This window comes from Pseudoliparis swirei, chromosome 20, assembly GCF_029220125.1.
Source record: "Pseudoliparis swirei isolate HS2019 ecotype Mariana Trench chromosome 20, NWPU_hadal_v1, whole genome shotgun sequence".
Taxonomy (NCBI): domain Eukaryota; kingdom Metazoa; phylum Chordata; class Actinopteri; order Perciformes; family Liparidae; genus Pseudoliparis; species Pseudoliparis swirei.
The window spans coordinates 19,441,228-19,458,414 of NC_079407.1; the positions used below are offsets into that span (position 1 = coordinate 19,441,228).

General features: G+C 40.2%; 2 protein-coding genes and 1 pseudogene across 2 annotated transcripts; all 3 read right to left on the reverse strand.

Annotated features, from left to right (window-relative positions):
* Positions 1-797: 797 nt before the first annotated feature.
* Positions 798-4,879, reverse strand: LOC130211216 (extracellular calcium-sensing receptor-like). The gene is made up of 9 exons (XM_056441944.1): positions 4,647-4,879; positions 4,157-4,451; positions 3,925-4,011; positions 3,419-3,688; positions 2,947-3,153; positions 2,584-2,859; positions 2,013-2,237; positions 1,787-1,910; positions 798-1,708 (listed from the first exon to the last, which is right to left on the reverse strand). Exons 1-9 carry the CDS (start codon positions 4,877-4,879, stop codon positions 798-800), a joined length of 2,628 nt encoding a protein of 875 aa, XP_056297919.1.
* A 4,631-nt stretch (positions 4,880-9,510) lies between these two features.
* Positions 9,511-14,099, reverse strand: LOC130211225 (extracellular calcium-sensing receptor-like). The gene is made up of 8 exons (XM_056441953.1): positions 13,975-14,099; positions 13,580-13,874; positions 13,227-13,313; positions 12,703-12,972; positions 11,309-11,584; positions 10,740-10,967; positions 10,513-10,636; positions 9,511-10,418 (listed from the first exon to the last, which is right to left on the reverse strand). The coding sequence occupies exons 1-8, from the start codon at positions 14,082-14,084 to the stop codon at positions 9,511-9,513; spliced, it is 2,298 nt and encodes a 765-aa protein (XP_056297928.1). The 5' UTR covers positions 14,085-14,099.
* A 266-nt stretch (positions 14,100-14,365) lies between these two features.
* Positions 14,366-16,829, reverse strand: LOC130210817 (extracellular calcium-sensing receptor-like; annotated as a pseudogene).
* Between the last annotated feature and the right edge of the window lie 358 nt (positions 16,830-17,187).

The window sequence follows — 17,187 nt, forward strand, 5'->3', positions numbered from 1 at the left end:
GAGGGTTAACGTGCCATATTTGAATGTCAGTCAGTTTACCAAGGCCACTGGTTCTGTTGCTGTTCAGTGTTAAAGATGACAGGACCAATGGGGTCTCAATATACTTCTTTTTTTTTACTAATCTGGGTGTTTCACTGAAGAAACAATTTATCATCCACAATATTAAATACCTCACTGGCACTTTATAGGTAGGAGCCTCTTTGAAAACACAGCTCTGTGTGAAGTTTTGTCTTTAAAAAGAAGAAAAAAAACTTTTAATCGCGATTAATCGCGATTAATGAATTTCAAAATGTGCGATTAATTAGTAATTTTTAAAAAATCAATTAACAGCCCTCCTAATTAGGCTTTAAATTACTAAATTTTGGATACAAATTATGTTTAAGATGTATTGGACTAGTATGAAGTAACCTTAAGTGGAAAGTGGTACTCTTCAGTACTAGAGTAGCCTACAGAAAATGCACTTAGTTACATTTCACCTCTGCTAGAACAAAGGCACCACGTTGTTTACAAGAGCATTCTTCTTAGATCTCGCCTCCTAATTTTGTTTTTAAAGTGCACCAGATTGATGCATTTATCTTTAAACAGGACAAACATATTTGTTGTTTATGCCCCTGGACCCCCCAGAGGGTCAGAGGTCCTCCTCATATTCTCACTAAATCCTGTGGGAAACATTAATTATTACATCAATGAGCCAAGTCATCTGCCCAGCTTTCACAATAACTGCTCAAGGTAATAATTCCCAAAAGTATTTTGTATTGTATAGAGAAAATGCATTAATTATAACTATAATGCATGTTTTATGACTGGATCCCCCGTCCCATTATTGCTTTCTTGGTGTTCCTCTCTGGTCTCAGCAGGATTATGTAACATTTGGGTCCAAACAATGCCAACAAGAGACCAAAACTGGAGGCCAGAATGGCAAATACTTCCACAGCATCTGCATATTTTCCTGGAGAGTTGACATAAGCAGGGATAAAGGCCACCCACACAGCACAGAAGATCAGCATGCTGAATGTGATGAGTTTGGCCTCATTGAAGTTGTCTGGAAGATTCCTTGCCAGAAATGCTAACAGGAAGCTGAGGATAGCCAGTAAGCCAATATAGCCTAGTAACACTGCAAAACCAACCGTGGACCCAACAACACACTCATAAACTATCTTGTCGTTGTGGTATTGAGTGTTTTTATAGGGAGCTGGTGAGGCAGAAACAATCCAAGCAGTGCAGATTGCTGCCTGAATAGAAGTCAGAACCAGAACTGTTCCTCTTTGCTGCACAGCACCAAACCACTTCAGACTGGTTCCTCCTCCTGGCTTGGAGGCATTGAACACAGCCATAACCACTATGGTTTTTACCAGAATACATGAGACACAAAGCACAAAGCTGATCCCAAATGCTGCATGTCTCAGTTGGCATGTCCACAGACTGGGACGGCCGATAAACAGCAGTGAACACAGAAAACAGGATTTAAGTGACAGCAAGAGCTGGAAACTAAGTTCTGAATTGTTAGCACGCACTATAGGGGTACTGTGATAATAGATATAGATCCCGAGGATTACAGTACATAGTAATGTGCCAAGCAATGAGGTGGTTGTCAAGCAGATACCCAGAGGCTCTTGATAAGAAAGGAACTCTGTTTTCTTCGGAACACAGTGGTCACGCTGAGGGCTGGACCAGAAATCCTCTGGACAACTGCTGCACTCCAGGGAGTCTAAGAAGACAGGGAACTTTTACAGATACATGCTTAAATCATATCTCCAAATTGCAATGTTTAAAACTGAATACCAACCTGTCTTATTGCTGATCTTTCCTTCAGAACAAGGGATGCAGTCAAAACAGCACTCAGATTCCCCCTTCTTTCTGGCCATTCGGGTTCCTGGAGGACAGCTCTCACTGCACACTGACCTGGGTGGCTATATGTAGAAAAATAAATATATTACTCTACACTAATTTACACTGCTATAATGAGTCATCCATCAGATAAAAAAATAGTTGTCTAAATAATCAGGCATAACCTCTTTGGATTCAAAGTTCCAGAAGATTTGGTCTTCATCAAGTGTCAGTTCTTCACCTTTGGCTGACTCTTTAACCTGACCCACATTCTGAATTTTAGTTCTTCCGTCAGGGAGCGACAGCCAGTTCATGACATCATAAATTGGTATTGCATCACCATTCACATCAAATGATACTTGATCACCAAATGGTGTGGTGAAATTAACCATTTCCAAATAATGCACAAGCTATCAGTATCAAAATAAGAGAGAGGAAAATATTAAAGGACAGATACAAAAATAGCCATGGTGAACAGATCAGTGCTTACACTTAACAATTCCAACATAACATTTACTTTAAAGAGAGTTCACATGATAATACTATATACCTAGTGACAAGAGTTGTTGCCTCTGACTTGATTTTGCTATCCAGAGCTGTTACCCAGCATTAGGGGAAATCCTTTCATCTATTTGCTTTAGGATTAGTAAAATCATAACTTTGTATTTAATTATATACACTTACGCTACTCCACAATAACTGCTGAAGCACAGGATTTAGTCACACAAACAGATGGAGTGTAAACTGATATCCTACCTGCCATGGCTCAAGTCTTTGCAAAGTTCCACAGCTGTGCTCCCTGAAAGGGCCTCTCCCTGCCTCACACTGCAGCATGTTATCAAGAGCGTACGCCAGGGCATACACAGCCTTGTACACGTTGTACTCTGGCCTAAGGTTTGAAATGTCCAAGAACTCCGTCTCCGCAATCTCTAGATCTTCCTGTCCAGTGCATAGTGATCCCCCAGCTTCCACCCAACCTTCATGAGGTGGTGCAAATCTGCACTTAAATGTGTATTCCCAGAACTGATTTACCTGAAATGTATTCAAAACAGAGTGTCATAAATGATGACAATAGTATGTATTAGTATTACAAATACCAGATTGCAAGGTTAAACTTACCATGCTATTTCCATAGCTGTTGTTGTGTTGTACGTCAGGTCGTATTTTTAACAGGAAGTCCTTGAAACCTGGTATTTCTCCTCGGCGGATGGCAATGCCCAGAGTGCCACCTATGTACGGCATGAGTCGGGGGGTCTGAAGCACAGTAGCTGCAATCCAGGCTTCGCTGGCCATCCACTGCAGGCCTGTCACATTTTGCCTCACTACCTGTGCATTGCATTATATAAAAATGTGTAAATTCATACTGTTATACACATAATTATGAGTGTTACATGTCATTATAACTAAAGGTCAATGTAATTTGTCTCAGTTAGTAATGTCAGTCTAATACCGTGCTAACAACACCTTGGACAATAAGATGTGTGATTTATTCAATTCAAATTTTTTTTTTTTATAGAACTAAAATCTCTCTGTTTGATAAATAAAACATTAATATAATTATATTAACTTATGATTAAACTACTGGCCCAACCTCTTCCATGAGGTTCATCATGGTACTCTCATGTCCAAACACAATGACCACACGAGCTGTAGATGTCCTCATCACATCCACAATTCTCCTTAGTTCTGCTGGGTCATTGCCCCAGGGCAAAACCTCGAGGTAGGCCAGACACCCTCCACCAGACAGAGCCAAGTCAGATTGAAAGGAACGGGCAGCATGAAGTCCATAATCATCATCACTGACCAGCAGACCTGTCCAAGTCCATCCAAAGTGCCTGAGAATCTGAATCATAGCACGCACCTGAGTAAATATAGAGTGGAGGGATTAGTGCATAGGCTGGAATAATCTTCAGTGGGGAACCTGATAGACAGGTTCCTCAATGGACCATGTTCTGTTATTGCATTTCAGCATTGTTAGCTCAGACAAAACAGCTTCAATGGCACAAGGAATGTGAGACAAAAGAAATATGTTTTTCATTGCAGTACAGGGATGTTATTTCTGGGGAATGTTTTAGGGCAAATTATTTTTTTATTCACCTGGAAAGCGTCACTTGGGATCGTCCTAAAGAAGGATGGAAACTTTTCCCGGTCACTCAGGCATGAACATGTGGCAAAATAACTCACCTGTGAAAGACAGATTGTGCAGCCTAAAAACATTCAACGCCTTCACCGGCCCTTTCGACTTCGGTGGTTTAGTCCATGTTTACGATTGACATTAAATTTGAAACTAAATCAAAATGATCCCTAAAAATTACAGTGGAAAACTTACCATAGGTACTCTGTACAAACCAAGGACTGTGGAGATGGCAATAGAACGAGTAGAGGAAGAATCACCCACGATTCCTATGACCGGAGTGGTTCCTACGCAGGTATCGTTTAATATGAACTGCTCTTCTCGCCCACTGACTAATAACAATGCTGCACGGAATCCAATTCCTAGTTTGACGCAGTTATCATAAAGACTGTATCCCAAAGTCACATTAGGGATCAGGTTGGTGTTTCTGTTGATCTCATCAATAGCAAAGGCCATGGTCTGGGCCTGCCTGAATCCTAGAACATCAAAACTAACACAAACATACCACAATTGAAAAACACAACATACCATTACAAAACTAAAAAGGCTATGCAAAAAAGTGATGTATCCAAAATGGCATGAATAAACAATGGCTTTTTAATTTTTGTAAAATCGTATTATAAAACATGCACCATTATGATTGACCTCCACCACTTTCTTTTCAATGTTTCCCTGACAGACTTACCTGTGGCAGGTAGGCTGTTGGGGCTCTGAGGTAAAAGACAGGTCAGGAAATACAGAAAAGAAGTTGATCTCAAATAGACCACCTAAAACCACATCTCCGGCCTTGTGCATCCCATTTAAATGAAACTGTCCCTTTAACCGGCAGGAAGTGGAATCGAGATTAGAAGGCATAGAACAAGAAAAGTAGGAATACAACAACAGGAATTGCACGAACAACAGCAGGTTGATATCCATGAATGCCCTCATGATTGTCCTCCTGTTTACCACTTTAATGATCCATCACAAGCCCTTTTATTCACTTTCAGTATTGTTTAATCCTACGCGCCACCCATCAAGCATACGCAAAAGTAAGGGCAGGGCCTAATTTGCACACCATTGGAGTAATATTCTTAAATGAGCCATTTATCAAATTTATTGAAATTTGCACGATAGCCACAATATATTTTGTATTTGAATTTCAATTGACTTTGACAGATATATCGGGTTGCAGATACTAAAGAGACTCTTTCACCTTTCAGTAAAACATTTGCATTGTTGTAAAATACAAGGTTCACAGTTTAATACATTTATAAACATAACATAGAACATAAAGGTATATATCATATCATATCATTTACAGTGTGGAAAGAGCTACTTTACAGGGAGTATAATTCCACATTTGTGTGTGACAAGCAAACCAAATTAAATACACCAAATGCTCAAATCAGCACTGGGTATATCCCATGTATGTGGACGTATATGTCCACTAGATGGTGACAGCATACCAAGTAAGTTCGTGAAATACTACATCCTCCCTTGGACTGTGTCAGTTTAAAGGAGGGTTACGGTATCTATCTGGCATCAATACTAACTTGGCATGTCATAAATATAACCAATTCTGCAGAAAAATGTGGGAAAGATATATTTTGACATCAGTCTGTCAAATTTGTATTTCTATGATTACAGGCAGGACCACTGGAAGGGTGATTACTTATGAAAGCATGCCTACTTTTCCAAGAAGGATGACCTAACCTAGCTCCATTCCCTGTTAACTAAATTGTATTATAAAATAGCATCTATTAAAACGTTGCTTTTGTTTGACAAAAAAGTAAGAAAAGTGGAATTTCCCAAAAACTAAAAAGAAGACTATGTTCACTCTTTTTCAAAAAAATAAAGGAGAAAATATGTTTTGATTTATATTGAAAGACCAGCAATAAGCAAACTTTGATAGCCTCTGGCATAAACTACTGATGAAAACTATACAGCTAGCATGTGTAATTAAAATGTTGGCACTTTAAAGTCAGATCTTATTTACCATTCTGGCTTTAACTAGAACAGTGAATACAAAAACAACATTTTGCTTCTGATTCATATTTGGCTATTGTATAGTCATCATTTCCAGAACTGATAGCGGCGTTGTTCTCAAAAATCCAGTTTCAAATGTTTTCAGTTTTTGTCTAGTTTTCCACATGGGCAATTCAGCATACAATTAAGGTGGTAATGTAATTGATCCAGGATTATGTTCCTTTTTAGAGTAATACATTTGACCCAGCTGCATCTATACACGCAAATATCCATTTACCCATTGGCCATTCTGATTGGATATTTGGTAGTCTTTGTTTGAATCCATTTTTACTTATTAGAATGCGAGGAGGGTTTTAGTTAGACTAGACCAAAAATAAGATTAATAATACAAGATAATAACATGTGTATGTATTGCTTCTATTGTGTTTGTTGAATAAATACAGAGTGCATAGGATTATTTATTACATTCACCTCACCCTTATTATGGCTTATTTTGTGTTCCTCTCTGGTTTCAGCAGGATTATGTAACATGAGAGACCAGAATGGCAAATACTTCCACAGCTACTGCATATCTTCCTGGAGAGTTGACATAAGCAGGGACAAATGCCACCCACACAGCACAGAAGATCAGCATGCTGAAAGTGATGAGTGTGGCCTCATTGAAGTTGGCTAATCCTTTTGGTGCTTTTGGGGGGGAAACCTACGGGTGACAGCATGAATCCTGTCACAATTGCATATAGATGCCAAAGGTTGCCTCCATGCACCAGTATCAGGTGTCGAGGGCCCCTGACCAGGTGGCAGTATTTGACAAGTTTGGAGTGAGAACCAGTGCGCAAACACAATGACCAGACGAGCTGTTGATCTCTTCATTGGTTCGACAATCCCCTTTAGTTCAGCAGGGTTTTCACCCGAGAGTAAAATCTCTGAGTAAGCTAGACGACCTTCACCCGACTAAGCCAAGTATAATTGGAAGGTTTGGGAAACATGGAGTCCATAGTCATCACTGGACAGCAGACCAGCACAAGTCCAGCCAAAGTGTTTAAGAATCTTAATCATAGCACCTTATAGACTAGAGCAGGTATGAGTGCAAAGTTTTGAATTATCATTCAGAGGAAATGAAGCAATTCATGTCGCACAATACAATAACAGTTACTTGATATAATTATACTCATTTTTCCTAAATCCACAGTTTCCTCAACGATGGACAAAAAAATACATTACTTTAATTTACAAGACAAAATGTGTATTTGATCTTCATTACACTACATCGGAAATATATTTTGCATTGGATATTTCTAGACATGAGTTTCACCTGGAAAGCATCACTTGGGATTGTTCTGAAGAAGGATGGATACCTTTGCCTATCACTCAGGCAGGAGCATGTGGCATAGTAACTCACCTATACAGAAACAGAGTGTACATTCAGGTTTTACTTCTCATGTTAATTATCAGACACATGCAAACAATTTCATCTATTTCACAATTGAATGTGTTTATTATATTTGTATGTGTTCTTATATTCTTTATTTGTTTTCTTTTAACTAAGCTCTCATCTGCTTTTGGCCTGCAGGAAGCTCATTATTATAAGAACAAAGAACTGAGTTCAGTTTTGGGTCAGACAGGTGATTTATTTAGGGTTATCTAGGAGCGGGAGAGCTCACGTGTAGTGAGAGGCCCAGGAGAAACAACACACACACACAATTGTCAGAATTTTTATATTATCTCTGAAGAATCAGATATAAACGTTGTGTGTTTCTGTTTGACATGGCCAGGGAGGAGATGCTTGTACTCCCTCATTCCAGCCAGGTCCAATTTAAATTGCGGATTCTGAATGGAGTCAGGTGACGTTATCCGTGTGTAAAAAAGGACGGGCATCTATCTCGTTGCTGATCGGGGCAGTCGGCCCTCAATTACTAATCTCCCCGTAGAGTCCAAGCGCCAAAGACACTGAGACTTAATCATTCAATTCAATTAAGTTTATTTTGTATAGCCCATGATCACAAATTACAAATTTGCCTGAATGGGCTATACAATCTGTACACATACGACATCCCTGTCCCAGGCTCTCACATCGGATCAGGAAAAATTCCCAAGAAATAGGAAAAACCCTTTCACAGCGAAAAAAGGGAAGACACCTACAGGAGAGCAACAGAGGAGGATCCCTGTCCAGGATGGACAGATGCAATATATGTCATGTGTACAGAAGGATTAATTACCGAGTTACAACACATTCAGTGAGTATGACAGAGTGTATAAATAGTTGGTGGTAGGCATGGACCCCGATCCAGACCTCCATGATCCATCAGGCAGATGGAGGTAGAGAGGAGGAGGGGGCGGAGCATCAGCAGGGCCATGGCATCAGACCCAGCCAGGTCCAATGGACTCTATGTCTAAGCTATGTTTACATAGACATACAACAACAGAATTGTGACTAGAAATTTCCCCATACTTGCCCTTCTCACTTTCTGAGCTTCATGAATAATTATTTACTTTTATATGCAGGTCTATGTCGTCCCCTTCGGTGGTTTTGGTTTCATCGTTTCACACCATCCATCAGGCCACAGGGAGTCATGTGGGAGGCAGGACAAACTTGTATAAAATTATTTCTACAGACATGGAATATCATCATAATATACTTTATGTGATTCATTTCTGTTCATCGCTTTCGTTTTTTTAACTATTTTGTGCTCTTGGAACTTATCTTAAATTTATTTTTTAACAATATCTTCGTTTAAAGTTTTGATGTGCAGGGAATTTTGACTTGCATTAATTGAACAAAAAGGTCTAAACATAAAGTTCCAGGTGCTGTAATATAAATTACAGTGAGTCAGGGTGCTGTATTTAAATAGTGCAGCATTTTAGGCAAATCCTGCAAGGTGTTTTAAGAACTACCGGTAACTGCTATTGTGTTGGCTTTTGATGGCTATGATTTACATCCTCCATGAGCCATGCAAACACATTCCACCATGAGTACGGTCACGTTATGGGACCTTGTTAGAGGCATTTCTGTAAATTGAATTTGCGTGGCAGGAAGTTGGGCATCCCAACACTATTATTTTGTTTTATATGTAGGATGTGGCAGCACTTTCCCTGGTGGATTCAGTCTTAGTGTGGGTTCTTCATAGTCATGTACAAGCCTGGACGAGAGTTTGAGGCGTTGATACATGATGGGCTTCGGAGCTTGCAATTAGGGATTATCTCCTATCTCAGAAAGAGTAAAATAAGATAAGGTAAGAGATAAGGAAGTGAAATACTGGTGCCATGCCATTTGGAATGAAAGTATGTCATATATTATGTCAACATGACAATAGTATAATGATCCACAGTTAAATTATTGTTTGTATTAAATCCCAAGAAAGCCTAAATAACCAGAAAATAGACAATCATTTACTCAGTTCTTCATGGATAGCTTTATTCCTTTCCATTTCCTACTGCTTTTACCTTCCATGTAGGATGAATACATGTATAATGCTAAAACAACGGCTACTTTTAATTACAGCCTTTGTTTTATGTAGATCAATTGTGAGCAGATACATCTTAAAGGAATGTGAAACAACAGCAGGCCTGTTATAAGTGCTGCTTTATGTCTTGGTGCGGCCCATTATGGCTTTCTTTGTGTTCCTCTCTGGTCTCAGCAGGATTATGTAACATTTGGGACCAAACAATGACAACAAGAGACCAAAACTGGAGGCCAGAATGGCAAATACTTCCACAGCATCTGCATATTTTCCTGGAGAGTTGACATAAGCAGGGACAAATGCCACCCACACAGCACAGAAGATCAGCATGCTGAATGTGATGAGTTTGGCCTCATTGAAGTTGTCTGGAAGATTCCTTGCTAGAAATGCTAACAGGAAGCTGAGGATAGCCAGTAAACCAACATAGCCTAGTAACACTGCAAAACCAACAGTGGACCCAACAACACACTCATAAACTATCTTGTCGTTGTGGTATTGAGTGTTTTTATAGGGAGCTGGTGAGGCAGAAACAATCCAAGCAGTGCAGATTGCTGCCTGAATAGAAGTCAGAACCAGAACTGTTCCTCTTTGCTGCACAGCACCAAACCACTTCAGACTGGTTCCTCCTCCTGGCTTGGAGGCATTGAACACAGCCAGAACCACTATGGTTTTTACCAGAATACATGAGACACAAAGCACAAAGCTGATCCCAAATGCTGCATGTCTCAGTTGGCATGTCCACAGACTGGGACGGCCGATAAACAGCAGTGAACACAGAAAACAGGATTTAAGTGACAGCAAGAGCAAGAAACTTAGTTCTGAATTGTTAGCGCGTACCATGGGTGTACTGCGATGATAGGTGAAAATTCCCAGGACAACAGCACAGATAAATGTTCCCAACAATGATGTTGTTGTCAGGCAGATACCCAGAGGCTCATGGTAGGAGAGAAACTCTGTTTTCTTAGGAATGCAGTGGTCACGCTGGACATTGGACCAGAAGTCCTCTGGACAACTGGTGCACTCCATGGAGTCTATATGAAAACACGAGAACAGAGCATCAAGGACATTGCTTTCTCCAACCTGTAAACGCAATAATTTAACATATGGGTTTATAATGATACCTGCCTGTGTCATTGCTGAACTTTCCCTCAGAGCATGGTACACAGTCGAAACAGCAAACAGGCTGTCCCTTTCTTCTGGCCATGCGGGTACCTGGGGGGCAGCTCTCACTGCACACTGACAGGGGTGACTGAAGAAATGTATATGAGTTGTATCACAGTTATTCTAAACTGTTTGATTTAGTTATTATGTCATACAGTACTATAATAAAAATATATATATAAACGTGTAACCTGTTTGTTGTCAAAGTTCCAGAAGATTTTCTCTTCATCAAGTGTGAGTTCTTCACCTTTGGAGCCCAACTGCTTAACAAGCCCCACAGTCTGAACTTTAGTTCTTCCATCAGGGAGCAACAGCCAGTTCATGACATCATATATTGGTAAGGCATCACCATTTTCATCAAAGGAAACTTCATCACCAAATGATGTGGTGAAGTTAACCTTTTGCAAGTAATGCAGCAGCTATACATGAGGTAATTCAAATAGAAAAAGGGTTGACTCAAATTCAAATCAATTGTGGTTAATTGTAAATATTCAAATGTTCTGTGTGATAGAATATGGAATTAGTCACAAAAGCTTTAAAAAATAGTGCAATATAAGCTTTTTGATCAAGAAAGGACATTTGATCTTGTCTTGCAACTTATTTAATTATTCTACTCAAAGACAATCAGGAGGGTCCAACTGGCATCCTAATGGAAATCGTAGGTAATGTCTTCTTTCCACAGAATATATTACAAATACACCTACAAATACAGCATCGGTTTTCAAAAACTAAACAGTGTGAGTGTAAACTGATATCACACCTGCCATGGCTCCAGTATTTGCAAAGTGGCACAGCTGTGTCCGCTGAAAGGCCCTCTTCCTGGCTCGCACTGCAGCATGTCATCAAGGGCATGTGCCAGAGCATACACCGCCTTGTAAATATTGTACTCAGGCCTGAGATCAGAAACATCCAACAACTCAGTTCCCACACTCTCTAGATCTTCCTGTCCAGTGCATATTTCTCCCCCAGCTTCCACCCAACCTGCTGGAGGTGGTGCAAATCTACAATCAAATGTGTATTCCCAAAACTGCATGACCTGAAATGTATTTTTAACAAAGTCTTAACAGAAATGACAATATTATTATTGTAAATAAAGATCAGATTGTAAAGTTACAATCTTACCATGCTATGTCCATATGTATTACTAGTACTATTTATATGTAGGTCAGGACGTATTCTCAAAAGAAAATCCCTGAGCCCTAGTATTTCTCCTCGGCGGATGGCAATACCAAGTGTGCCACTCAAGTATGGCATAAGGCGGGAGGTCTGGAGCACAGCAGCTACTGACCAGGCTTCACTGGCAATCCACTGAAGGCCTGTCACATTCTCCCTCACCACCTGTGTATTTCATTGAATCAAATTGATTTATTTTAATACAAACAAATAGAATCTACTTTGTAGCACTGAATTAGAAAAGAGATCAACATGTTCTCACCCCCTCCTCATCAAATACTTGGTCATTGGCCCAAAGCTTCAAACTATGACACTCTCGGTACCCCTATGCTGTCGTTTTGTCAGGGACAAAGTGTCAGTTTCCACTGGTAACATGCAGAGGCTCTTTTCAAAACAAACTTCTCTCTTCACTGGAAGTTAGGTTTAGGCAACAAAACCACTCAGTTAGGTTAGGAAAAGTTTGTGATTAACATTAACTTGACTGACTTGACTGACTAACAACTCACCTGACTACCAAGTCATTAACAACTCATGTGACTAGCGAGGACCCGAGGAGTTACTTGACTAGCGACTCACATGACTCGTGACTCACCTGACAAACAAGTGACTAATGAGTCAAAGGACTGACATGAAACAATAATACTTTGTATGAACCAAAAGCTTTTACGAAAGTTTGCAACACTTTTGGTGTGAACGCAAATCAACGTTGACATTTGGTTTCACATAGTCAGTGGTCTTCTGGGTATATATTCTGTATTTCTTTGACCCAGTCGACTATTACTCACTTTCTACTACATCAGTTGCTTTAAGTGTCTAATATTGCAGCAGATATGTTTACATTGTATTTAGTTGAAAGCTTGGTTCATTGAGTACAGATGCTAAAAGTTCCCTCCATGCACCAGTATCAGGTGTAGAGGCCCCCTGACCAGGTGGCAGTATTTGATGAGTTGGGAGTGAGACCAAGTTGAAAAGATAAGATACCTCTTCCATGAGTTGAATCATGTGGATCTGATGCGCAAACACAATGACCACACGAGCTGTTGATCTCTTCATTATTTCCACAATCCTCTTTAGTTCAGCAGGATTTTCACCCCAGGGTAAAATCTCTGAGTAAGCTAGACAACCTCCACCAGACTGAGCCAAGTCTGATTGAAAAGTTTGTGAAACATGGAGTCCATAGTCATCATCACTGACCAGCAGACCAGCCCAAGTCCAGCCAAAGCGTTTAAGAATCTCAATCATAGCACGCACCTTATAGAATAGAAAGCAGGGGTATTAGTGCAGAGTTTTGAATTATCATTCAGAGGAAACAAAGCAACTCATGTCGCACAATACAATTACAGTTAGTTAATATAATCCTACTCTTTTTCCTCAATCTATATACTTTTCTTAACGATGGACACATAAATACAGTACTTTAATTTACAAGATAACATGTGCATTTGATCTTCATGATACTACATCTGACATATTTTGCATTGGTTATTTCTAGACATGAGTTTCACCTGGAAAGCATCACTTGGGATTGTTCTGAAGAAGGATGGATACCTCTGCCTATCACTCAGGCAGGAGCATGTGGCATAGTAACTCACCTATAAAGAAACAGAGTGTACATTCAGGTTTTACTTCTCATGTTAATTATCAGACAAATTCAAACAATTTCATTTATTTAACAATTGCCCCTTTTTTCAAATCTAAATGTAGAATATCCCTTTCCTACTAAATATAGGAGTGTTGGTAAAGCTGGAGCTTAGAATTAATCTATATATTCTGTTCTATCATTGAACAATTCTGAAATACATACAAATATGGCACATCGAAAGCTCGGCGACAGCAAGACTGAAGAAGGTGAACTTACAATGGGTAGATTGAATAAACCCAACACATCAGCAGTGGCGATAGAAAATGTTGAGAAGGAATCACCAACAATCCCCAACACTGGGGTGGTCCCCAAACATTCCTTCTGAAGCAGAAACTGCTCCTCTTGACCACTGGCCAGCAACAATGCAGCACTGAATCCAATTACAAGTGTAGCACAGTTGTCATAAAGACTGTATCCCAGAGTCACATTAGGTAGCAGATTGTTTTTTGTATTGATCTCGTCAATGGCAAAGGCCATGGTCATGGCATGCCTGAACCCTGCAGTGTCAAAGCTAATACATAACATGTCATGGTTAACAACTAAAAAGAAAATAGTTATTTATAGTCATCAACACATGTTGTCACATGTTGCTACACGAATGTTAAACTTACCCTTGGCAGCTGAGCTGATTTGGCTCCGAGGTGAACGACAGTTTAGGGAAGACTGAGGTGTAGTGGACCTCAAACAGCCCACCCAAAACCACATCACCAGGCTTGTGCATGCCATTAAGATAAAACTTTCTCCTTAATTTACAAGATGAGAAAATAGAGGAAGACTCTAATACCAAAAAGGAGGAAGAGAACAAAATCAAGATCAGGTAGGCATACAACAGAAACATGACGAGAAATGCCCCCATATTTGCCCTTCTCACTTCCTGAGCTACATGAATTAGTATTCATTTTTATATGCAAGTCTGTGTCATCCACTTTCGTAGTTTTGGTCATCGTTTGACACCACCCATCAGGGCACAGGCAGTCATGTGGGAGGGAGGCCAAACTTGTATCAAATTATCTCTACAGACATGGAATATTATGATAACATCGGTTGTGTGATTTATGTCTGTTTATTGCTTTTATTTTTCATTTCTTCATTAATTTGTACTATTGGACCTCATCTTGAATTTGATTTGATTGTATGTTTGGATTTGTAGGGAATCTTTACTTACAATAACTGAACTTAAAGGTCTAAACATAAAGTTCCAGGTGTTGTAAAATAGATTACAGTAACCCAGCTCGATTTGAATAGTGCAGCGTTCAATCCACACAGCACAGAAGATCAGCATGCTAAAGGTGATGAGTTTGTCCTCATTAAAGTTATCTGGAAAATTCCTTGCCAGAAATGCTAACGCAAAGCTGAGGATAGCCAATAAGTCAATATGTTGTGGTATTGAGTGTTTTTATGGAAAGCTGGTGAGCCAGAGACAATCCAAGCAGTGCTGATTGCTGCCTGAATAGAAGTCAGAACTAGAACTGATCCTCTTTGCTGCACAGCACCAAACCACTTCAGACTGGTTCCTCCTCCTGGCTAGGAGGCCTTGAACACATACAGAACTACAATGTGTTTTACCAGAATACATGAGACACAAAGCTGATCCCAAATGCTGCATGTCTCAGTTGGCATGTCCACGGACTGGGACGGCCGATAAACAGCAATGAACACAAAAACAGGATTGAAGTGAGAGCAATAGCTAGAAAATAATTTCTGAATTGTTGCCGCGTACCATGGGTGTACTGCGATGATGGGTAGTACGCTAACCCCAACCCTTTTCCAGGTTACCAGTACAGATAAATGTTCCCAACAATTAGGTTGTTGTCAGGCAGATATCCAGAGGCGAATGCTAGGAGAGAAACTTTGTTTTCCTAGGAACACAGTGGTCACACTGCACATTGGACAACAAGACCTCTGGACAACTTGTGCACTCCATATAATCCGGAAAAAAAGAAGATAAACAATTAAAAGGTAACCTCAAATATTTTAAAATGAATACCAACCACTGCTGATTTTGTCTATAGAACAAGGGATGCAGTCAAAAAAGCACTGAGGTTACCACTTCTTTCTGGCCAGGCTTTAGCTGCACACTGACAGGGGTAGCTGAACAGATTTTTATATATTATATTAACCATTTGATGCTGTTATTTTTATTGTTGGAGAAAAATAACCAAAATGAATAAGAACAAGTAGGATTGAAAATTTCAAAAGATTTTAATAATAATAATATATCCTTTATTGATCCCCATGGAAAATTCTTCTCTGCATTTGACCCATCTTTAGTTATTAAGGAGCAGTGGGCTGAAGTGAAGCAGTGGGCTGCAGTGAAGCAGTGTCTTGCTCAAAGACACTTCGACATATAATTATAGGGAGAGTGTGTATCGAACCGGGCACCTTGTGTTTACAGGACGACCACTGAGCTACAGCTAACCCAAATGTTGTCTTCATATATAAAAATGGAAGGAACGAGCAACATGGAGTTCAGTCATTATCATTGACAAGAAGGACAACCAAAGTCCACCCACAATGTTTTAGAATCTGAATCATAGCATGTACCTAAATTGATAGAGAATATTCAGCATTGTAATCTCAATATATTTTCATTAATTATGCTTGTGTTTAATTGGGAAGATGTTTTTTCATGTTTGCAGTAAAACAATCACAGTACTAGGTTTATAGTTTCACCTGTAAAACATCACTTGGGATTGTTCCAAAGGAGAGAACCGTTTACGATCACTCAGACAGGAACATAGGGCAAAATAACTCACCGGAAAAGAGACATAGACCTATAGTAAGTGCACATGTGACAAGTGCAAATGTTATTGTTGATAATCTGTTAATATTTTGAATAGTGATTTGTCCATGTTTTATTTGATCTATTTGTGTTGAGGGTTGATTGGTAATTGTTTTATCAGTCATCTTCTGAGTTGCCTGATCAGCTATCTGGGATCGATTACTTTTGGCTGCGCCTGGATACTCGGGATTCGCGGTGTTTTTCTCATTCAAGTAAAACAGTAAATAATCTCATGTTGTACACCTGTTTCCCCCCCTATATATTGTGCCACTCTTTCCCTTGTCTCTTGCTGGATTGTTGTCTTTCCCCCGTAGTCTTGTTGTTCGTGTTACTAGTGCGCATTCCTGATCCTGCCTGTTTCGACCCTGCCTGCCTGCCCTGACGCCCAATTCTCTGCCTTTCCCCTTTTTGATCTTATTCAGAATTTTTGCCTCAATAAAGAGCACCTTTTGTTATCCACACCGAGTCCTGTCAATTCCTCTGCGCATGAGCTCCTGCACCTGGCTACCTGTGCTACCAGCCCTGACAGAACATTCCAGCCATAAACAAGCTCAATAGAGGACAACAACATGTTACGGCTCTCCAGATGCCAGGAGGGTCACAGGACTCCAATTGCTCTTGGGCCAGCAAGCTCGAGCAGTTTCTCAAAGGTCTGCTGACCTGGGAGGTTATAGTGGCGGACATGCCAACTCGACTTTAGCTCAGCATTCAACACAATCATCCCACAACAACTAATCTGCAAACTTGACCAGCTGGGGCTCAACACCTCGCTGTGTAACTGGCTGCTGGACTTCCTCAGTGAGAGGCCACAAGCAGTACGTGTTGGCAACAACACCTCGAGCAGCATCACACTGAGTACAGGGGCCCCTCAGGGCTGTGTGCTCAGTCCTCTGCTCTTCACCTTGCTGACTCACGACTGCAAAACCAGCTACAGCACCAATCACATGGTCAAGTTTGCAGACGACACAACATTGATAGGTCTCATCACAAAGGATGACGAGACCCTCTACAGGAGGGAGGTCAACCTTCTGACCACGTGGTG